Source organism: Carettochelys insculpta, chromosome 13 (genome assembly GCF_033958435.1).
Source record: "Carettochelys insculpta isolate YL-2023 chromosome 13, ASM3395843v1, whole genome shotgun sequence".
NCBI classification, from domain to species: Eukaryota; Metazoa; Chordata; order Testudines; family Carettochelyidae; genus Carettochelys; species Carettochelys insculpta.
The window spans coordinates 22412539-22436380 of record NC_134149.1 but is presented as its reverse complement, the minus strand read 5'-3'; the positions used below and the strand labels follow the sequence as shown (position 1 = coordinate 22436380).

General features: G+C 43.8%; 1 protein-coding gene across 1 annotated transcript in view; it reads left to right on the top strand.

Annotated features, from left to right (window-relative positions):
- LOC142019985 (vascular endothelial growth factor receptor kdr-like) overlaps positions 1-23842 on the top strand; it is a 196069-nt gene that overhangs the window by 35769 nt on the left and 136458 nt on the right. Inside the window, exons 2-3 of the mRNA XM_075007461.1 lie at positions 13663-13759; positions 19029-19249. Of these exons, the coding sequence (XP_074863562.1) occupies positions 13663-13759; positions 19029-19249 (318 nt within the window). The remainder of the gene's footprint in view (positions 1-13662; positions 13760-19028; positions 19250-23842) is intronic.

The window sequence follows — 23842 nt, the reverse complement described above, 5'->3', positions numbered from 1 at the left end:
AGGAAGGAAAGATGACCCAGAAGAGATCCAAGTTTCATGTTCTTGGTCAGTCCATTATTCAAGGACTAGGCTGGTGAAGTCTCATTAAGGTCTTTAAATGGCCATTACGTGCAATTGGCACTGGTACTTTCCTCTCGCTCCCTGATAGTGAGGGGAAGGGGACGAAGAGCAAGCGCTCTCCCCGCATTCTCCCTAAATGGTGCCCTGGGCTACTGCAGCTACACAACTACTGTGAGTGTGCTGATTGAAAGAGAGCTAGTGCCAGTATGTCTGTGTGAGCTGGCACTCACACCCCTCACTCCAGCGTAGACATACCCACAGTTACCAACTATCTGAGTTTTGTGCATTTACGTTTTTTAATCTTAACTTTTTTGTGTGTTTCATTTTCTTGATTTTTTTTTTAATCTGGACCATTTAAAATGCCAGCTCTCTTTAAAGACATGCTCAGACAAATATGTCATGTTTTCTTGTTATTGTATAATCAGAGATGGCTCCCTAATTATTGTACTCATGGTACAAAGATGTTATGCAATAATTATATATATCAGTATAAAGTCTGACCTCTACTGACAGTAGAGGGGAATTATTGAATGGTCCCTTTCAAGACTGATGTATGATCTCAAAATTTGTAAAACTGATTCTTCCTTCAGAGAAATTGAATCACATACCCAGTTTCACCTTGCCTTGCTAGCAAACATACCTCACATTAACTTGTACTGCCACTGTTTTATACCCCCTTAGTGCCCACTATGGGAGTAACATCACTCTCTCAGAAACAATAGATTAATTATATGTAACTGCAACCCATTTGTATATTTCTAAGCCCGATGACAACTGTGCAATAGGTATTATGACAGAAATAATGAAAATTAACCATTACGTAGCATTTTAAAAATGTGTGAAATAATAAAGGTATATACATGGAAAAGGAAATGTTTTCTTATTTCCTGGAAGCTACTGAATTTTGTTACTTTAGTATAAGTAGAGTTAGAAGGATGTAGCCTTTCCCATAGGCAATAGGAGCAGAATATTGATATTGGAAAGTCCCTTGCCGCTCCTTTCTTTTTATAACAATAACCATTCTCTTTGATGAAATAGCTCCGCAGCCCTTTCTGAATTCTAGGCTAATCATAAATAGGCTTGAGAGGATTAGCTTTTTATCATTAAATGTCAGTCTACATGACTTCACCACGCACATCCAAACTGATTAAAAAACATCCATCAATAATAACTGACATGTAGATATTGACAAGTAAGAATAATTCTGCTTGAGAACTTATTGGAGTATGTATATTTTGCTATGCTCTGTTGATAAATTCTGTTTTACGAACCATAAAATGGTAACACTTGGAATCTCAATGACTAGTGTCAGTAAATAACTATTGTCTGACACCCCACAAACTATCTCACAACTGGGAAAATTTAAATCAACAAAAATAGAAAATGTGCTTTAAAATACATTTTTATGCAAGCGTGAAAACTTAAATAGAAAAAAATCTGTGAGAACTTTTAAAATAAACATTGCTGTTATCAGCTGAAATGCTTAAAAAATAAAAATTAAATTGCACCAGGTCTAAATATAAATGTTAAATCATAGAATCATAGAATACTAGGACTGGAAGGGACCCCGAGAGGTCATCGAGTCTAGACTCCTGCCCTCATGGCAGGACCAAGTACTGTCTAGACCGTCCCTGATGGACATTTATCTAACCTGTTCTTAAATATCTCCAGAGATGGAGGTTTCACAACCTCCCAAGGCAATTTATTCCCGTGTTTGAGCACCCAGGCAGTTAGGAACTTTTTCCTAATGTCCAACTTAAACCTCCCTTGCTGCAGTTTAAGCCCATTGCTTCTTGTTCTATCCTCAGAGACCAAGAAGAACAAGTTTTCTCCCTCCTCCTTATGGCACCCTTTTAGATATCTGAAAACCACTATCATGTCCCCCCTCAATCTTCTCTTTTCCAAACTAAACAAGTCCAATTCTTTCAGCCTTTCTTCATAGGTCATGTTCTCTAGACCTTTGATCATTCTTGTTCTCTTTTCTGGACCCTTTCCAATTCTCCACGTCTTTCTTGAAATGCGGTGCCCAGAACTGGACACAATACTCCAATTGAGGCCTAACCAGTGCAGAGTAGAGCGGAAGAGGGACTTCTCGTGCCTTGCTCACAACATGCCTGTTAATGCATCCCAGAATCATGTTTGCTTTTTTTGTGACAGCATCACACTGTTGACTCATATATAGCTTGTGGTCCACTATAACCCCTAGATCCCTTTCTGCCATACCCCTTCTTAGACAGTCGCTTCCCATTCTTTATGTGTGAAACTGATGGTTCCTTCCTAAGTGGAGCACTTTCCATTTATCTTTATTAAACAAGGTTGTAACAGGAGATAAATTATTGCTTGGGCAAATTCGGATTTACTACGTGTTATTTTACCAGCGATCCTGGCTCACATCAAAATATATTTCAATAAGGAGTGATTCTTTCTGTTCATACTCAGAGGCTGGGGAATAGTTCTTGGAATGGAGTCAGCACAACAATTGTTTTCATTATTTGCAGCTGTACAAAACAAATAAGTTTGAAAGAAATACAGAGAGGTGCCAAATGTAATCCCAGTAATGTGCGAGCAAACACAGTGTTTAGTGCTGCAGTAATGACATACATGAAGTTCACAAGTTACTGCTGTTGACTTTCCTGCTTCACGTGTCGCCTTTGATAAATGAGCTAATTGGCTATGTGTGTAAAATAATAAAATAATTTAATTAAAGGTTTTTTAAAACATTCCCTCTAAGGGTTTTTTAAAACATTCCCTCTAAGGGTTTTTTAAAACATTCCCTCTAAGTTACAAAGCATTTTTGGCTAGGTAGAAACCCTAATGTCCTGTCCACGTTTAAGTATGTCTGCATCTATGAAGAGGTGGTAGGCTGACACAAAATAGAAGGGATGATAAATCAGTGAATAAACATGCCCGCAAAAACGTGTCCCTTCTGAGTATTCTGAGCTAACCCAGGGACATAGGACTGGTGCTATGAAATCAGAGATGAAGCTATGTAATGCTCTATCCTGCCTTTGTTAGGGGCTAATACCTGGTGCTTCCAGGGAAGATGGAGAAAAACTGGCCCAGATCTACCCTTGTCTCCTCCTAAGACTCTAAAAGAGACCTCCAGTTGTAGCAACTCAGCTGAGGTGGCAATAGTATCATTGAGAGGCTTGTTAAATGCCTCCTGCTGTCCAAGTGGTAGCTGAAGAGAGGTTGTGGCTGGGTAGATGGAGGCTCATCTGCTGACACATCCTGAGTGGAATTTCCTCCACACTATTGGAAAGGCATTTTAGGCCTGATCTAAAGCCCAGTGACCTTAGGGAAAGTTTCCCACTATGTTAATGAGCATTGGGTCAAACCCATTGATACAACAGTGAGATCATTCATGCATTGTCCATTCTAGAGCTGGGCAGTGGCCCTCATTTTCCAGACCTGTCAGAGGTGACTTCACCAGCATTAAAGTCCTGTCTGGAGAAGGGGCACCCTTTTTCCAGTTAGCCTTTCCCAGATGAAGAAGAACTGAAGGACACAACTGAAGTTCTCATTTAGTAATAGCGTCTGGGAAACAAGATGTGAAAATCTTGCCTACATAACCCCAAAGCATCTTTTGGGACAACTAGGTGTGGAAGACTAATGCAGCCCCTTGCCTTTTTTGGTTTTCCTAAAGAGTCCCTAATGCTTCAAGTCAGTATGGACTTCTCTCTCCTTCCCACTTGCTCTGCATATTTCTAAATTGTGGAACTGTGCCAGGTCCTCTCTTTCCCAAAGGAATTGCCATCACTTTGACCATGAAATAACATTCCCAGCCTTTTTTCCACAGCAATGAGATTACCGCATTCTCAAATACTTCAAACCATGCTTGAGTGCATATCACTTTGCAAGTGATTGCAGATGCTGCCAGTCCCTTTCCCAGCTCTCATGTTTATCTTATGCCTGACCTTCTGAATTCTGGTAGAACTATGAAGACGGGACACTCCTACAGCCCCTCCATAACTCAAACTGGGCACAGGACAGCCATGACTCTGTCATTATTAAGTGTCTGTGCTCTGCAGTGTCACGGAGGAGACAATGGCTCTGATTAATGAGTAGCTGCAGTTCAAGACCAAGCAGTCTTGACCTAACCCTGCTTTCTGTAGCTCCTTTTCACCAATCAGCAATTGATGCCATGGTCTGGAAGACGAAGAGTCAGGAAAGCCTGTGGCGTCGGCAGCTGAAGGAGTTTCCTCCCAGCAGGTGTGGTCAAAATGTGAAGGCTGTATTTCTAGTGCAGAGAAACAATGGGTGAAAGGCCCTGGTAATTAACACAGTATTTCCAAATGTCAACATGCAGGGCAATTGAGTGACCCCTCCAAAGGGCTGTTGTTGATTAGAGGAGGAAACCAGGGTGACCCTGTGACAATTTGTCAGGAAATGCTGATATGTTTCTGGGTAAGATAGGGTTATAGGGACTCAGCAAAGCCCATAAGAACATATCTAATCTTTAAACACTGGCTCTGCTAAGCAGTTGTTTTTATTGCGATACAGTAAATCTCCCATACACAAGGCTCTCCCAGGGAGGAGAACTTTGGGCAACCCTTCCCCAGTGCCTGAGGATTATTTGTGGCCAAGGGGTAGGAAAAAGAGGCAGCAGGGGCTGCCTTGGCTAGCACAGTGGTGCAGTGCAGCAGGGTGGAACAGGCTGCCACTCCTACCACCCATGTGGTAACCCTGGCTGCCTCCACGTTTGGGGTGGCCACTGCTGGGCCCTCAAAAGAGTAGGACCTGGGGCAGCTGCCCCAGTGTGTCCAATGGACAGGGTGGCTCTGCCCATAACCTTGAGACTGATGGTGTTATTTTTGTTGGTGCGGGAAACATCCACCCTTAAGCTACTGTCTTTAGCTGAGTGGCACCAGGCACCTGTCTGTGCAGCATAAAAACCAAGGGGTGAACTACGCTCCTCATGAATCAACTAAACTAACACTAACTCCTCTGGCTTGGAAAGTCAGCAAAAATGTTGAACCCATTGCTTGGCCCCTTGACACAGCTCTGGGATTAGCATCTTTACTGGCAGTTTTTTAATGGGCTCTAGAGCAGATCTGTCGATTGTTTTACTCTGCTTTGAATCTTTAATTCACCTTTTCTAGAAGCTGGGTCCATACCTGGGTCACATATTATCAGCGCTCTGCCCCCCCCCAACTCTTTTACACTCCAAGTAGTTTCCATGAATATGTGGTTCTCTGTTCTGCCTTATACATGTCCCCAAAAACAAACACACAAATTCAAGAGCTTTTAAAATTTTCAGCGTTGACCAATTTTCCTTCCAAGCTGTTTAGCTTCAGTGAAGAGGATGAATGGGATGAGTAATTGGACTCAGGACACCTGGGCTCGAGTCCCAGTTTGATCTTGAGCAATTTAATCAATTAATCGCTCAGTTGCTAGTTTGCTGCATGTTTGCTGTATCCATTTTCCTGATTTTTTGTCTGTTTAAACTATGAGCTGTCTAGGACAAAAGCTGTTTGTTTGCTGTACAGACAGAATCTGGCACCACAGGGACACAGGTTGGCTAGGGACTATGCTATATAAATAATCATATCAACATTGCTTTTTAGGGAAAGGCACATTGCTTATATTTTTACAGTAGCAGCACTGGCAGCCAAAACCCCTGGCTCTTCAAGTCACCGCTGAAGTGCTGCATCGGAGCACTGGGCTGTGTAATCCAAGGAGCAGTAAGGGCTTGGGGAGAGGATGCTCCAGGCAGTGAAGAAGGCCAGCTGTCCTCTGCCCCGCCCCTTCTGCCCTTGGCCCCACCCCTTCTGTTGACTCCGCTGCATCCCACATTGCCAGGCCCAGTGATGTCTGTCACCTGCCCTGACACTCCTCCTGCCAGCACTGAGGATACAGCAGGTTACTACAGATTACTCTTGCTTCTTTAAGGAGTGTTGTTTTCTAGGCCTGTGTTTAGTTTTCACCTCACTTTGGGGTATTTTTCCCAGCATTGCTTTAATGGAAGAATCAGGTGAGAGATGAAAGCACAGTTTAGGCAGCGCGCAGAATGGAGTGGGTGCCAGTATCAGGCAGACCGGCATTTGCTATACCAGTGAAGGGCTGAGTTAAGATGATAAGACCCTGTCTAAGCCAGAACTCTTCTATAATAATAAAATGGAAAGAAAACATCAAATATATATCTTTCCCTTAAAATCAGCTTTGTAGATCTAGGAAATATAAAGTCCCACTGGAAATCGGACAGTTTCAAAGACACATATGAGCATGATTTTACAGATTGCTAGACTGTTGAATTCAAATATGTGCATGAAGCTATTTGTGTGCATGAGACTTTGCAGAATCAGGGCCATAGTCCTAAAATGTTTTGTGCAGTTGTCCAGATAGCAGCCTCCTGCCTGATTATTAAAGATTCTTTGTTATCTGATCTAGGCATTAGACTAGCTTTCATGTCATGGTTCAGTTCTCCTTTCTTTCTTGTGCTGGACTACATAAAAGGGACATGCGAATCCTTTAATCATAATTCATATTGACATTATCTGTCATTATAGATACATATATTCAGTCTCTCCAAGCACTTGTGGTATTTCTTTGTTTATGCACTTACACTGCACAGATGATGCTTAAAAGCATAAATTAAAAATTGACTTGACTTGTACAACTAATGGCACCCTTGGGTTATTGCAAGTGAAAGAATTTTGGACTTAATTCTCTTCCCTTTATAGGTACTGGATTTCCCTTTATAGGTATTGGGATTACATTTTGTATTTGACGCAGCTTGGTTTCCAGGCACTTGCATAACATGCTTCTGTATGTGTTTTCAACACCATAAAGAAATGTTTCTCAAACCTCTCCTGGGCTGGGAGCCAGGAGAAAGCTGGTCTCTGGTTCTGTGACCAACTGTGAGACTTTAGACAGTCACCTCCGCTATTTGTGCCTGCGCCTCCACCATAGCTTCCTTTTGCCAATCCCAAGTGATGAAAAATTATGAAATTTTAAAAAAGAATATTGAGTTCTTTTTATTTGTCATCCTGTTTTAGAGCCCAAAAGTTTCACTTTTTCAAGCTCTTCTCAACTATGAGCTCTAGATACTCACTTTTTAATGTGATGTTTAGTTAATCACCTGACTCCAGGGAGTGGAACTTTAGGAAAGAAGACCAAATATCCCAAGACTTGTCATAAAATCGTGAAAGTTGGTGACAATGCCTTAGACGGGAAGCAGTTCAGGCAGAGATTGTCTCTGACTTTATGTCTGCATAACACTTAACATAACGGCAGCAGACGACCTGCTACGGTAATACTAATAAATCAGTATCCTGCTAAGATGGTAAGCCCCTTTTAGGTTTGCTTTTTAAGTGCTGAGTGTAGACGAATTTACCTAGGACCCCAATCACTTCCCTCACATCTGAGTGAAGAATGGCTGTGCAGAGATGTGCAGAAGGGAATGGGGGAGCAGCCAACTACAATGTTGGCTCCTCCCTCCCATCCCAGATCCCAAAGCTCTGTGCAAGGGTTGGGAGTAAGAGGGAAACAGCCACCCACTTCCACACCCAAACTCTGTAGAGAAATTAAGACAAACTGATCTTCCCTGCCATTCCCCTCCGCCCTGCGTGCCCACCATTCAGTCGGAGAGAAGATGCCAGGAGCAGTCTGCAGTGCTGATGTGGGTTTCCTGTTGCTTTTCTGTATTGTGTTGCAAAGTAGAGATGGTGTTTCCTGCTTCCTTTGCATCATAGGTTTGCTCTGGTAGTGAGATGCTTGGCATGAATACTTGTTATTAATGCCATGTCCTTTGTACTCTTAGGACAAGGACAAGAAGTATTTACTGGGGAGAAGAATATTATTCTCGGCCTGGATTCTATCTGAGAATCTGAGCTGGGCAGGCAAAGCCCATTGACTTGAACAGGACTCTGTCTAGGTCCAGGGGTCTGCCTAGCAGATTGGGTTGTAGAACTGAGACCTGTGGGAGTCACCAGGGAGCCTTTCAAAGGAGAGTCTGTGTCTGGTTGATGTTTTTAATTAAATGGGACTGAAAAAAAATTGGTAAATGTTGAGAGATTTATTAATAAAGCCATAAAATCTAACTAGCGAAGCTGAATACACTGAGCAGGGCAACAATAGATTTCACCGTCTAACAGTAAATAAATTAGCAGCCTACTGGACAAGCTTCCTAGAACTTTCAAAAAGCATCTTCGTATGAAAGCAACCATTGAGTTAACTCTGACCTCACAGGACTTTCACAGCCCGACTGCACAAACCTGACACCAATGTGGGCCCGCTCCTGTGAGTCACTGCTCACCAGGGAGAGTAAGGGCTGCCCATGTCACCCCTAAAGGCTCAGTTCTGCCAGGCATCCTAGCACTGAGTGGGCCTCTTTGCCACAAGTGATCCCATTGATTGTATTGTTTGGTGTGAATGCGGGTGCCAGAATTCAGCCCTCGCTATTTGGATGCACTATTTGGGTGGGGCATTCTAGTATGTTTTCTTAAGGAGGATTTAGCTTTTTTGCCCTGCTGCTGGAAGTTGCTTTCATAATCCCACTGGCTTCTCAACCCCCGAGCCTCCTCAGATAAATAAAGCAAATATTAAAATGAGTCGATTCCCATTCTTGTTTCCCACCATGGCCTGTGGCAGCCCCCAGCCTTGCCTCCAAGCTAAATGAGCTCTTTGCCAATAGGGTGATGATCCGGAAAGTGAGAGCAAAGTCCGGCCCTGCTGGAACTGCAGGAGGGATGTAAATTTCACGAGGGGTCACCTTGCCAGTGTCAGCATCTGGTGATTCTAATTCAATGCGGTGGTTCTAATTTTCCCAGTGGCCCACCCTCTTCATTTCACCTTTGATTTTCTTTTCTGTCCACTTTCTACTATGAATCTGGCAAGCAGGAGAGGGCACATGCTGTGTTTATAATACCCCTGCCGTTCTCTGGCTGCAGTCATGAAGTGTGTGCGCGGTAAGGATTTTCCTCCTCTGCACAGGGGGGAAAAAGCATTGAAATTACATATTGTTTATTCTGTTCTTCAGCTTCCTGAAGCCAAAACAAACTCTGTGAAATAGGTAGCCTGCACACATAAATACTGTCATTGAAAAACACTTTTGTATTTTGCAAAAATATTTTCAAGCATTATGAAAACCTAACAACTGCTTTGCTCTCCAGTTACACCAGCAGCTCAGATCTAATCAGCAAGGACCAGGCAAGAATGTGCCAACAGTGTGGCACTACAGAACCAGTAAAGCAACACTACATTCACTCATGAAAGGTGACATTTCATCCTGTGCAGAAAGCCAGTACAATGGGCCACTTAAACGCCATATTAGCTCCCAGAATCACAGATGGCACCAGAGAGACCAGGTGAAGAATTATCACGTATGCCAGTATTGCCAACTTGCCAAAGCCAAGTAGCACCTGCCTGACACCACCATGTAAACAGCCCAAGTCACATTAGTTGCCATGTGCGGAGAAAACCAGTTAGATACATACAGGACTCAAATAAAGCACTGCTGGCTAATTAAATGACAAACTGAAAAATATTTCCAAACCTGCTGGCCATTGACAGGTTGTTACTGAACTGATTGTTAGTCGATAAGATAAACGTATTTTCTCTGAGAAATTGAAATACAGGTTGAACCTTCCTGGTCTGGCACTGAAGGCATTTGCTGGATCAGCAGAGGTCAGTTCCAGCACCCTGCCGTTGGCTTCCCAGCCTGGCTCCACTCCCAGCCTCAGCCATGGCTGCCTACCCTCTGCCCCCAGCCCCACCAACCCAGCTGTGCTGTCAGCCTCCTGCTGCCGCACATGCAGCCCCTGGAGCTCTCTGGTCCAGGAACACGTGGTCCGGATGATGCTGGACCAGAGAGTCCCCGTGGAGAGGGCTCAACCTGTAGCTGAAATGTGGAAGGTAACACCCTTATGTAGGTAGGTGTGGTGATACAAAGGAAATGTTAGAAGGAGTGTGGTGATGCTAACAACTGGGTTAGTACTCAGAGCATGCTCAGTTTGAAGGGCTCTTTCCAGAATACTGAGCAGTCTCCAAAGTGAGTTAGGAAAACTTACAGCAATTCACTTGCCTCATAAAACCTTCTCCTGAGCTGCACTGGTGTCAGGTTTGTGCGATCGAGCTGTGAAAGGCCTGCCAGGTCAGAGTTAACTCAATGGTTGCTTTCATGTGAAGTTGCTTTTTGAAAGTTCTAGGAAGCTTGTCCAGGAGGCTGCTAATTTATTTACTGTTAGATGGTAAAATCTATTGTTACCCTGCTCAGTGCATTCAGGTTCACTAGTCAGATTTACTGGACACAACTCTGTACACCCTGTTAACTGTATAAAAATAACATGAGCTGTTACTGCAATTCAGCTCCCTCTGGAGTGGCACACAGCAGTTATTGCGCACCCAGGAGCTGACCAGCTGTAGCTATTTTCAGACAAAGAAGTGAAGAATATTTAACACTGAAATGATGGGATAGACTGCAAAGTGTGGAATTTGGGCCGTACGCTGGAGCTTATGTAATATCTCTAGCCAAACAAAAAATGCCACGAGAGCTCTCCTGAAGACAAGGGGTCAAGGCCCTGGTTTAATGTCCCATCCAAGAGGGAGCTCGCAATTCAGGAAGAGGGCTCTAGACAAATGTTTTTGATGGATGCACGCTTTAGAAAGCATCATTTTTAGCAGGCTGGTGCTCTCCGGTATTAGCAAGCCTTGGCTGAGTGTCTGGTGGGAATTTGAGTAGCTCATGAAAGAAGCAAGACTGCTGGAAATAGGAGTGAGTCACTATTCACAGAGGGAACACAACATGCTGAGACTGTTTCCCATGAATTTTGCAAAAGAGGAATTTAGGAATGGCAGAAGGAAAATCATGTTTCATCCACTTGTAAAGCCGACAGACCCAGGTCATCAGCAAGAGGGAACAAACCTGCAACCTGAGGGGCTACAGCCCGGTGCTCTACCAGCAGGTGATCAGCCAAGGCTGCAGAGTAGAGACTTCTCTCTTTCTAGTACATGGTCCCAGTGCCTATGGGGTTACACAGTGAAAGCTCTGTTTCTCATTGCTCTACTATTGAGTAAAAGGTCTTGGCTATAAGGACAGGTAAGGATTTCTGGCTTATCATGCTCAATGTGAAGGAGAAAATAAAGTCTGAAGTGCATACAGAGAAAGAAAATATGAGACGTTAATGCCATTGTTCTGGAACATGAGAAACCCATCTAAGCACATTTGTGGTTGATGTAATTTCTCTTCGCTCATTGTGGGCAAGGCAGCTAGTCTGGCCACTTTCACTTTTGTTGCATGTCAGTTTCATTTTCTGTTTGGCTGCTGTGTTTAGCTTTGCAGCATAGAGTCCTGGGGCTGGAAGGGTCCTCAGGAGGTCATCAAGTCCAACTTCCTGCTCAAAACAGGACCAATCCCAACTAACTCATCCCACCCAGGGCTTTGTCAAGTTAGGACTTAAAGACCTATAGGGAAGGAGATTCCACCATTTCCCTAGGTAACCCATTCCAGAGCTTCACCGCTCTCCTAGTGAAATAGCTTTTTTCTAATACCCACCCTAGACCTCCCCTACCACAACTTGAGACCATTGCTCCTTATTCTGTCATCTGTCACCACTGAGACCAGCCTAGCATCATCCTCTTTGGAGCCCTCCTTCAGGTAGCTGAAGGCTGGTAAACCCCCCACCCCTCACCTGTTTCTGTTCTGTAGACTAAGTAAGCCAAATCCCTCAGCCTCTCCTCATAAGAGATGCCCTCCAGCCCCCTCATCATTTTTGTGACCCTCTGCTAGACTCTCTCCAGTGCATCCACATCCTTTTTATAATGGGGGGCCCAGAACTGGATGCAATATTCTAGATACTGCCTCACCAGTGCCAAATAAAGGGGAATAATCACTTCCCTATATCTGCTAGCAGTGCTACTACTAATGCACCCCATTCTTGGCTACCAGTGCACATGGCTGGCTCATAGCCAGCTTCTCATCCACAATAACCCCCATGTCTTCTTCTGCAGAACTGCTGCTTAGTGAGTTGGTTCCCAGCCTATAGCGATGCTTGGGATTCCTTCATCCTAAGTGCATGATTCTGCACTTGTCCTTTTTGAACCTCATCAGATTTCTTTTAGCCCAGTCTGCCAATTTGTTTAGGTCTCCTGACCCTCTCCCTACCCTACAGCCTACCAACCTCTCCCTCTACTTTAGTGTCATCTGCAAATTTGTTGAGAGTGCGATCCCTCCCCTCATCCAGGTAATTAATAAAGATGTTGAACAAAACCAACCCCAGAACTGACCCCTGGGGTAGTCTGCTTGATACCAGCCACCAACCAGACATAGAGCCACTGATAATTACCTATTAAGCCCAATGATCTAGCCAGCTTCCAATCCACCTTACAGACCATATATCCAAGCCATACTTCTTTAACTTGCTGGCAAGGATACTGTGGGAGACTGTGCCAAAAGCTTTGCTAGACTCAAGGTATGTTACATCCACCACCTTCCCCATACCTACAGAGCCAGTTACCTCATCATAGAAGGCAAACAGGTTGGGCATCACCTGCCCTGGGTGAATTCATGTTGACTATTCCTGAGAGCGATGAGGGAAATGGTTACTTTTTTTTAAAGGTATTTATTGAAATCACTATGAAGGCGAGCATTTCAATCTAGGCTAGGTCTCATGACACCCTTTTAAAACAAAATCTAAACTTTGGACCTTGAAATCAGTTGGCAGGATCACTTTAAGAGCTCAGTTGAAAGGCAAATTCTGCCAAACAGAGGGGCAGCAGTAGACAGAGGGCATCATAGTGGGTGTCAGCAAATATGGGTTATTCTCTATGCTCAGCCACTGACTCACTGTGCGGCCTGGACAAAATCACTTCACTTCTGTTTCCGCATCGGTAAAACAGTTATGACAATGTTAGCCAATCTGCGTGAACTTCTTTGAGGTCTGTCTTTGAAAATGCTACGTATAATTTATGAATACTGAGGGAGCAAAATAAAACATGCTCCTAGCACTGCCAAATACTAGAGAGACCTAGAAAATTGACATGCTATGTGGCAGATTGGCACTGCTGATAGGACCACAAACACAGCTGCAAATTGGCCTTATGAAACAGTCCAACACTCTGCAACAACAGTGCCCTCAGACAAAGCAAATGCCACTGTAGTATGTGGGGTTATTACTCAGGAATACTGCAGGTTTTGTCATTGTTCCAGACTTAAAAAGGGAACATTCCCCCATTTATGTAGTTCATTAAAGGAAAACATGCACTTAAAATGTATTGTTTTGTGTGACAACTTGAATTTGTCACTGAGGGCTCCTCATAAATTCCACTTTAATGTCAGTGTAATGAAAACTAATAGACTAGCTCTAGCCTAAAGGACGAGTGATGTAGGGTGGGTCCAGCTCTAAAGGAATGAGGAGTGGGGAAAGAAATGTCATTGTCACACACTAGAGAAGACATTGGAAAGTAAAGGGGCCAAATTTCACTCTCATGTAACCTCCTATTCCCTCTGATTTGAGGGGAGTTACATGAGTTTTGTGGAAGAAGTTAGCTCCAAAGGAATGAACTACAGAAGACATCCCTCATATTTGATTGTGTCCTTTTAAAATAAATGTATGCACTGGCAAACATGCCTAACTGTTTGGTTTCTCCTTTATTTTGGCTCAGGTCTGGCTCAGGAAGAAGAGCGATGGAAACCAAAGTTGAACATTACAGAAGATGAAATTGTAATCAGTGCAGGAGATTTCTTCGCCATGACGTGCAGGTGAGGGTTGCCCCAGCAATGGCAGATTTACCTGGTATTTACTGGCTGCCCTGCCACAAAATAAGACCAGGATCAAATGAGTACTTCTCAGCCAGTACTGGGGAGCTTTTGCTGTATTTTTTCCTGGTGTGCATTTTCCTGAAGAGTAGAAGCTTATTTATTCAAATAGAATGGAAGGGAGAGAACTTATACAGATCAATAGGACCCTCTAGTTTGCCATCCAGGTCCCACTGAAGTATACCAAAAGATTTCCATGATCTTAGCAGGTGATGGATCATCTCAGGAGACAAAGCTCATATTTGGATAATGAGGATTTTCAGATAAGGATTTGCCCAGCCAAGGTTCAGTTCTGCTGTGTACACATTTTCCCTTTCGCTCCATGGCCGTTTCTACACATGCCACTTTCTTCAAAAGTGGCATGCTAATAAATGGCCCAAAATATGCTAATGAGCTGCAGATGCAAATTCCCTGCACCTTATTAGAATAAGGTCATGTGATTTGGAGTCCGGAAGGTGTTCTTCCGGACTCCAAAATGCCGTTTAGAAGCACGGCCCCTGGCGGGGGTGGTCTTCCAGGAGGAATTCCTTCTTCCAGAGGCCCCTTCTTCTCAAAAATTTTCACGAAGGGTGTTAGCATATTTCAGGCTGTTTGTTAGCATGCCACTAACGGCCCATCTGTGTAAATAGGCAGTAGACTTGTTGATCACAGTCAGTAATCAGCCCTCTCTGTATATATACGCTGACCCCAAATGCTGTTTAGCCTGTAAGATGACAATTCAACAGCAGTCAGCACATGTACAGTGAAAGCCCTATCCTCTTTGACTACAACATAGCCTTTAAATCAAAGATAACCAGACTTCATTAAACACGGACTGTTGTTCATAAACTAATGAGACTTTTTGCTCATTGACACAGTTTGCAAAACATTCAGGGAAAATGCCAAATTGGGGGTCAAGACCTGCATTCAATGGTAAGATAACCCTTTATATATCTGAGTTGTATAAACTGCTCCATTACAGCCGACTGCCAGACCATTGGAGTAATAAAGGTCCAAGGAGTTGGGGAATTTGCAATGTTGTGAATCAAAAGGCCCCAGAGAGGGTGGTGTAAATCAGAGTAAATAATTGTGGATGTGATTTACACAGCAGGATGGCAGACTTGTAGCAAACATAAATACCCAACGGAACAGTGTGATCAGATTTAACAGCCTCGCACCAGGGTGTGGGGAGGTATATGTTAAAGTGAGCCATGCACCATTGTTCTGCTTTGTATTGCAGTGGCACCTGGGAGTCCCCATCACAGACCAGGACCCTGTTGTGTTACGTGCTGCACAAACACAGAATAAAGGTGTTCACTTTCATTAGTGTGCACACGTGTTCATGCGTGTGCACACACACTTTATTTTACACCTTTCATGCCCTGTTGGTTGTTTTGCCTACCACCAAATTATTCTCACTCCTTCTGCATGTAAATGACCACAGCTTAGATTCATTTTATCACTTTACTGCAATATGAACTTGTAGTTTACACTGATATTTATTTTGCCTTTGATTTTGTCCCAGTTAGTCCATTTAAACCAGCATTGCGCTTCCTACAGCAGATCCCCCATTCCTCATCAAACGCTCACTGATTTGTTCAATTGTTATGTAGTGCAAGGAGATTCTTTCCTGATACCTGCAGCTGGCACTGGCTCATGAGGTCAGACAACCTTATACTTGAATAATATTTATTGCTTGGCACACTGATGATGGTTATTGATGATTGCAAAGTTTAAATGATCCTTTAAAATCCAGCTGCATTGTTTATTTCCATGCTGTTCTGTGGCTGGGAATTCTGCAAGGTGCCCATGTGCTAATTAAATAGGTGGGCTCTCTGTTGGCTTTTTCAAATTGATTGCTTTTTAATTTATTTATTTTATTTTATTTATTAATTTGACTAATGCCTCATCCATGTATTGTCAGATGAAAAAATAAATACACAAATAATATACTTAGCACTTCTGTAGTGCCACCACAAGCTCAAACTACCTTAGAGACACTCAGTACAGGATGAACCTCTCTAATCTGGCACTCTGTTGTCTGGCAACTTCTGTAATCCGGCATGATTTTAGTTAGCCCGATAAGCACTTATCATGGGTGTGGCCAAGATTCCTGTGGTCTCATGAAGTTTGTTTACAGCCACCAGTCCTGGCTCTCAGTGTTCTGTGCTGATTATTAAGCTCTAATTTACCCCATATGTCTTCAAAGAGCCCAGTAAGCAGTGGAAGTGTTGATAATGCTACTAAACAATATTGACATCCTGTGGTCTGGCAAATTCTCTCATCTGGCACCATTTGGATCCCCAGGGTGCCAGACAAGAGAGTTTCAACCCGTAATAAAGTCCTCACCGCAGCCCTTGGTGTAGAGAAGGGTAATTCTCCATACGCACATGGGGAAAACCAAGGCACAGAGATGGTAAAGCAATCAGTCTTTACCACAGTTAGGTACAAAAGCTGGAACTCCTGCCTGTGAGCCACGTGCCTGCAACATTAAACCACTTTCATCAGGTCCTCAACCAGTGTAAACTAGCCTATTGCCACGTCTTGCACACATAGAAAATAACCCTGCTGAGTGAACTGGCATAAATCTGAAATCATTCCTATCTTCAAAAGGGCATTGGTCTGGTTTGGATTGTGGCAAATGAGAGGAACATGGTTTGCACAATAGCTGTCGGAATGGAGAGCAGATTAAATTTCCATCTGTCTCTTCTATGTGGGACCTTATGAAGCCCTCAGCAGCAGCACTAAATAAACTCTAGAAAACATCTCATGATTCCCAGCCCCGTGCTCTAACCATTAAACTAGGCTGCCTCTAAGACTTGGAGGCACTGCTCTACTCTTCCCGTACTAGGCTGAAAACGTACCCCAGTGACAGTATGACATAGTGAGTGCAGGTGTTGAGGGGATACAGCATGGCTCTGCCATTTCACTTGTGGCACAGTAATGACAGGCATTGCTGGGAGGCCCTCTTTGTCATTGTGCCATGAGCCTGGGAAGCAGGGGCAGAGATGGAGGATTCCTCTGCAGGAAAAGAGCCTGTGGTTTCAATGGCCTCATAAAAGGCTGAGCAAGAAGCCTGCCTTGCCTCTTTCCTCTCCACATTTAAATACAAGAAGTATTTAAATACAAGAAGTGATGGATGAGGTTGGAGTTTCCAAATCTCTGTGGGGCAGCAGCCCATCCAGTGGTGGGGTGACGTTGCCCATCAGAGAGTATAACCATACATAGACCCAGCAGTCTCATTTGCCCTCAGGCTGGCAAAGAGCCTCCAGATTTCAGCCCAGCTCCATCATTATCTTCAGGAAAGCCACAAAGAGTAGACAGAGCTGAGAGCCAGGAAGATGTTTATATTAAGGACCAGCAGGACCTTGCTGGCTGACACATACTCCCTTACTACACCCAATACCCATGTTTGACATGAAAGATTATAGAGCAAGTCACTAACACCAACTTACAGCAGGATATACTAACAATACCCGGGCTGCACATACATCTTTGCGCTGAACTGATATGCTCTCAATGGTGTTTTCCCACTACTGCTATCCCACTGAGGAAAATCCAGAGGTCATTACTGAGTCTTCCCTTAGGTGAATCCCTCTGAAGTCAATGGACTTCCACTGAGTAAGGACAGTGTGAATGCTGTGTCCTTTAAAAATTAAAGGTCAGTCTGTGTCTTGCTTGGCACAGTTATTGCAGAAAGCAGAAAGGCACAAGGCCCTCCCCATCCTGCCTTTGCACCCATGGGCTGTGTCTACACTTGCATTCCCCTTTCAAAAGAGGAATGCAAATGAGGAAAATCGAAAATGCAAATGAGGTGCAGATTTGTATATCTGGTGCCTCATTTGCATATTCTGTTTTTGAAAGAGCTTCTTTTGAAAGAAAAAAAGCAGTATAGGTGCATCTCTTTCAAAAGTAAACCCCATCTTTGAAAGAATCCTTCTTCCTGAAACAGTCTACACTGCTTTTTTTCTTTTGAAAGAAGCTCTTTCGAAAGGAGAATATGCAAGTGAGGCACCAGATATGTAAATGTGCACCTCATTTGCATTTTTGGTTTCCCTCATTTGCATGCCTCCTTTGAAAGAGGAATGCAAGCGTAGACACAGCCCATGGAGAAAGAGAACTGCTTTGAACTAGGACTAACACTGGTCCTTGCTTCTCCGTAGGAGTCTGGGGAAGGGTTGGTCTCAGACTCTTTCCTTTCCATTCTGCACATGCAGGAGGCTACAACACACAAATTTCCCATCACCATCTAGATATTGGCTCAGTGCCCAGGGAAACTGAGGCACATATACTTCAGGTTACTATAGAACAGTAGAACTCACATGCAACATAAGAAGGTGAATAAAATCCCTACTTCATCACACAAGGCCTCCAGGAACCCTCACTGTGTCAGTGCACTCTGCCTCGTCCATCTACCAGAACTATATTTCAGACCTGATCCAAAGCTAATTGAACTCAATGGAAACTCACCCATTGAATCAGGCCCTAGTAGCCCTAGGTATTTAGGTGCCAAATGTGGGATATATCAGGGCTCAAAGGAGGAGCATTAGATGGATGAGATGGTGGATCTGCCATGCTGTGGTAACTCCTGTGTGCCAAGATCAGTGAAGGGCCAGATAGAAATACTGGATCTCATGCAAGCGTGTATCATACAATCTAAAATCCAGCTACTTCCAGACACTTCACAAAATAAACATGTAGGCACTGCTAATTAAAGGGAGTGGTGGAGTTACATAAATGGTCTTTTCTCTCCCTTCCTTAACCTCAGTGTATGAATCAAAGAGATTTGAAGTTATCTGGCAAAATTTGTAGACAGCCCAACTCAGACGTTCACAAATGTATCTGAGGCATTCTAATGTTTTTACAGCAATAAACGTAGCCACTTCACATGAGCTCATGTTCACATTGTTCCCTCAAATTGAAAAGCACATTGTCCCCCCGCCTGCAGGAAATGGTCTTGCATTATTATTGCTTCTCTCAGGAAATGGCCAGTACTACAGGGAAGGGGGCAGGGTAACTCCACCTTAGGCCTTAACTCCCTCTAGGTGCTAGAAAAGCTAACAGCTCATAAAATATACCACAGAGACCTTTATAATTCATCACTAGCTGGCAAGTTTGTGAAAATGGGTACCACATAAATAGGGCACAGCGAAGATGGACAAAGAAATGTAGATTATTCCACTCATTATGCCTGAATCCATTATAGGATCTCTGTTACTTGTTGTGTTGACAGGGGAGCAGCCTCCTTGACCTGGCTCTGGGGAAATGAACCACACGAAGACAATGACAGGTGGCACATATCTGAGCATACGTGTTCAGACAATGAACAGGAGATCTGCAGCAGGCTCACAATCTACAAAGCCATAGCCAGTGACACTGGCTACTTCACCTGTGTTTGCAATCACTTCCCTTCTAACAAAGACCTCACTGCCAGGACATATGTGTTTGTTAAAGGTAAGAGCTTTAGCTTTCTAGATCTTCTCTCCATGTTTCCAAATTGGTGGCGTCAGCTAGTGTTCAGTTGTTGGACCTACCCGGTCTAATTACAGGCAGGAAAACCAATTCATTTGCATTAATAGCTCTCCAGACCCTTCCACCCACAATTACAACAAACAGAAACAGAATATTCTAAAGAGCTTTGGTTGACTTTTTGTTTTTCTTTTCATGCCTCCTGGCTTCATAGGATCACAGACATTGGAGATGGAAGAGACCTATCGAGTCCAGTCTAGTTTCATGTGTCCCAACTGATATGCTCATTTCCTTTCACCCTCATTTCACTGCTCCCTTCCCAGCTCACTGGTAGGAAGATTTTCCTAAAACTCAATCTAAATGTTTCCTCTCTTAATTTTATCCCATTTCTCCCACCAAAACCCCCTTATACCACCCTGCATAATTCGTGTTCCTTTTAGGTGTTTATTCCCATGAGATGTTTGTAGGCAGCTTTGCTCTCCACCCCAATTAGGCATCACAAGTTATGTCTACACTGCAGCCGGGAGTGCGTTTCCGTGTCCCAGCGGATAGACCCATGTGACTCCCTTTGTCCGAGCTTGGCTGTCTAGCCTTAATCTCCACCAGTGCAGCAGCATCTACACTGCTATTTCAAGCTGCACTTGCCCTTTACCCATGCTTCGAATATCACTCCTACCTCCAGTGCAGACATACAGTAAGCCAGGCTACACCAGTGTCACTTCAAAAATCTTTTTTTCTGTATAGGCTTGAAGAAGGACAAGGCCAAAACCAACAAAACAAACATGCCCCTTTTAAGAGGGCCTCCAAACCAAACCCAGCCAGCGAAGTTTATTGTTTTACTACTCTAGGAGACAGGCAACCTTTCTCCCTCTCCTGGAGACAGCCAGGAAGGATCATAGGGTCTGACAGAAACCAAACTTACAATCAGAAAAAACAAATGGTTCTAGGGCCCAAGGCCACCCCTAGCACAACCTCTAAACCTCTCCCCTTCAGCTTCCTTCTCCTCTTTATCTGGCACCGCCCCAAGGGCCCAGCAGGGGGCTCCTTGTTTGCAGCCAGCCAGTTTTGACTGTAAACTGCAGCCTGCCACATCTTTGAAAGCCATCCTTTCAGCCCACTGCTCATCTTTGGTCTTCTCTGAACTCCCTCCACAAATAACAAGAAGTTCTGTAGCACCTTAAAGACTAACAAATATACTAGATCATGAGCTTTTGGGGTAAGACCCACTTCCTCAGATTATAAGAGTAGGCAATCAGAATCCAGGGTTTATGTAGCAGGGAGGAGGGTGAGGAAGGAAGGGGGGCTGAGAGAAGGAGTTACCTGTCTCTAATAGGACAGGTAGCTCATAAAGTTAAGTAGGATGTGTACCATTCCTGTGAATATCCAAGGTGGAGAAATTGCACTTCTAATGCATAAGGTAATTAAGATATCGGTTAAAGCCTAATTTAAATGTGTCATATATGCAACTATCAGAGGGGTAGCCATGTTAGTCTGTATCCACAAAAACAATGAGGAGACCTGTGGCACCTTATAGACTAACATATATTTTTGAGCATAAGCTTTCGTGGGCAAAGACCCACTTCATCAGATATATATGTTAGTCCATAAGGTGCCACAGGACTTCTCCTTGAATTTGCAAATAAATTCCAATTCAGATGTCTCCCTCTGTAATATTGTAGCAAAATTCTTTTGTAGAAGAATGGCTACTTGATATTTGCAGGAACAAAAAGCTTGTGGCCTAATAAATTTGTTAGTCTTCAAGGAGCTACCATACTGCTTGTTACTTGTGAAGCTACAGACGAAAGTGGCTACCCTCTGAGATTATGAACTCCCTCCAGTTGTCAGTTGCTTTTTGAATTCAGCTGCAGCAGACAATGATGTTTTTCTCTATGGTGAATAATTCATAATGAATAGCGAGCTCATTTAATTTAGCCCTCCCCCCAGCTTTTTTTTTTTTTTTTGCTTATGGAATAGCCATGAGAAGATCACATGTTCCTCCAATGTATCCCATTCTGATACAGGAACGTGCACAGACTTATTTATCATTTAATTGCCACAAAGATTCATGCAGAGGACTGAAATTCATTCTCCAAGAGCATTTGTGCTAGTAACACTTGGTTGCCTGAATGTTCATGGAACGTTACAGTAAAAGGCCATGAGTGTGGCTGAAGCAAGGTCAATGAAAAATTCAAGTGAACATTCACAGAGAATATTTTGCATTAGCTGCCCACCTCTAATATTCTCACGTTGTTTGTAACTCAGGAGAAGTCCCAAAATGCACGATTTTCCAATCCAGAGAAGTTATGCAAAGCATAACCATCAAAACCCAATTGCTCAACTTGGTATAGAAGTGCTTGGGACAGAAATTGCTCAATTTGGTATAGAAATGCTTGAGTCATTTGGATAATTCTTCCCTCTTATCTCTGTACTGAAAATAGCCATCGTCCATCTCTAGTTTTTCTTCCCAGTAAGTGCCTCCTTTTCTTGGAATTTAGCTTCTTCATGCTACGTGTTATTTCCTGTACTCATTTTCTTTTTCCCTTCGTATTTCCCTTCCAGCTTAGTCAAGAATTCTATTTCCTCGCTGGCCTATGCACTGGACTTAATCGGCACCAATTCTTGTGCTGACTTCTTTCCTTTTCTCATTACACATTACTCAGATGCCTATGTCTGTAATAATCAACTCAATAGCTGAACTTCAGCAAACAATGTACTGGAAACTCAGTGCCCTGGCCTGACTCAGTGCCCTCACTGGTTTACAGGGACCACATCCAATGTGACATGCTTTGCCAGAAGTACAAGCGGAAAATCATGTAGGACCTCTTGGCATTGCCTGAGCTCTTTCCTTAAGAAATAAAGTTATAAAAACCCTGCCTATAATAGAAGCCATCAGCACACAGCTAATTTACAAATACTACAGGATATCCTTGCTCTCCTGAAACTGGCTGGCTTGACACCCTTCTGAAATTAAAGTTAGCTGCTACAGCCAAATCACTGAAGAACATCTTCTCGCTTCCAGATGTAATTCACCTGAGTTATGATTTCTTTCCATTAGCATCTGAAATCCACTCCTGCCCTTTAAAGAAAATGAAGTGAACAAAGCAGTAAAGTGCAGAGGGTATGGGTCAGTTCATACCCTGGGTTACATAGATGTGCTAGTGAGGAAAGGGAAGGATGCTGGATGAGTCTCTTCTCCAGGCCCTGTGGTATCAGTGAGGGGCAGGATTCCAATCTCGTATGGAAGAGAACTCAAGAAAAATAGCTCAGCTAACGTACTCACTGGAGCCCTCTAGGGCTTGCCCTGCCAGGCTGGGCGTGGGGTCAAGCCCTTAGCAAGAGAGGTGGTTCTGCATGCTTCTGCATGTGTGTCACCTGAATATACGCACCCTTCTTCCTGCAATCAGCCTGCCTTACCCTGCACCAGCAGGAGAGCTCTTGGGCTAAGAAAGCTGCTACTTTCCATCATTCAGAAATCCACCCCATGGGTTATCATCATCTTTCTGTAATTTGCATCTGTTGTAGAATGTGTATTTCTCAGGTTCTCACCCCTGTGGTATCTGGGCATCAGTCCGTCCATTTGGAAGAGCATCACAAATTAAAGGAATGTAGCTTCCTCTTACTGCCACACTGAATTCAGATGGGTCAGCTGTGGGTAGTTAACAGTGTGCCTGGGCCCAGCCTTAAGGCAAAGTGAGCAAGGCGATTGTCTTGTGTCCTGCACCTCAGGACCCCACGCTCCCACCAACCAGGCCCCACTGGCAGAATGCCACCCTAGGCCCCACTATCTCTTGGGCTGGCCCTGAGGGTGCAGCAGAGCTGTATGTGGGGCTGAGAGAGAAAACTTTCAGACAAACCCTAGACACTGGCAGCTGTGGTGAGATTACAAAGCCACTGTTACCACAGAGGAAGGGGAAATGGGACTTTTCTTCTCACTCTTGGCGGACTGCTTCACACTGAAGTGAGAACATGATTGTGTTGGAAGTCCTGCTTATTGGCTGTTATTTCCTGCACTTGCTTCTGCTTCTATAGACTCCCTGGTGGAGTTGCACATCACCCTTAGAATGTGGCATCTAGCCACCTCCCCCATCCTCGCCCGCCCACTGCAATTGAGCTTTGACCTCTGCACATCAGTCAGATTGTACAGGCCCTGATGGCAGTGAGATCAAAGTTGGTGCTATGTTGAGACCAGGCACTAGCTACCAGCTGGATGGGCTGACTTGGCATCTTCTTCCTGGCTGATTGTTTCTGATGCCTTCTGTGCTTTTAGCTGCTGCTGCAAATGAGCAAGAATAGTACTAATGGTAGCAGAAAACTCCTGTGACATGCCATAACTTTTGCTGGAACTCAAAGTTAGCGAAGGCTGAGCATGTAAATATTACATGTTTTGTGACCAGCCTGTGACAGTAACAGTATTAGGTCTTGCAGCCTGATGGGGACTCCAAGTGCTTTACAAATGTTACATGGCCTAGAACAGCAATTCTCAAGCTGTGAGTGAGGACCTAAAGTGGGTTATAAGCCCAATATAATGGGGATCACCAAGGCTGATGGTAAACTTGCTGGGGCCCAGGGCTTCAGCCC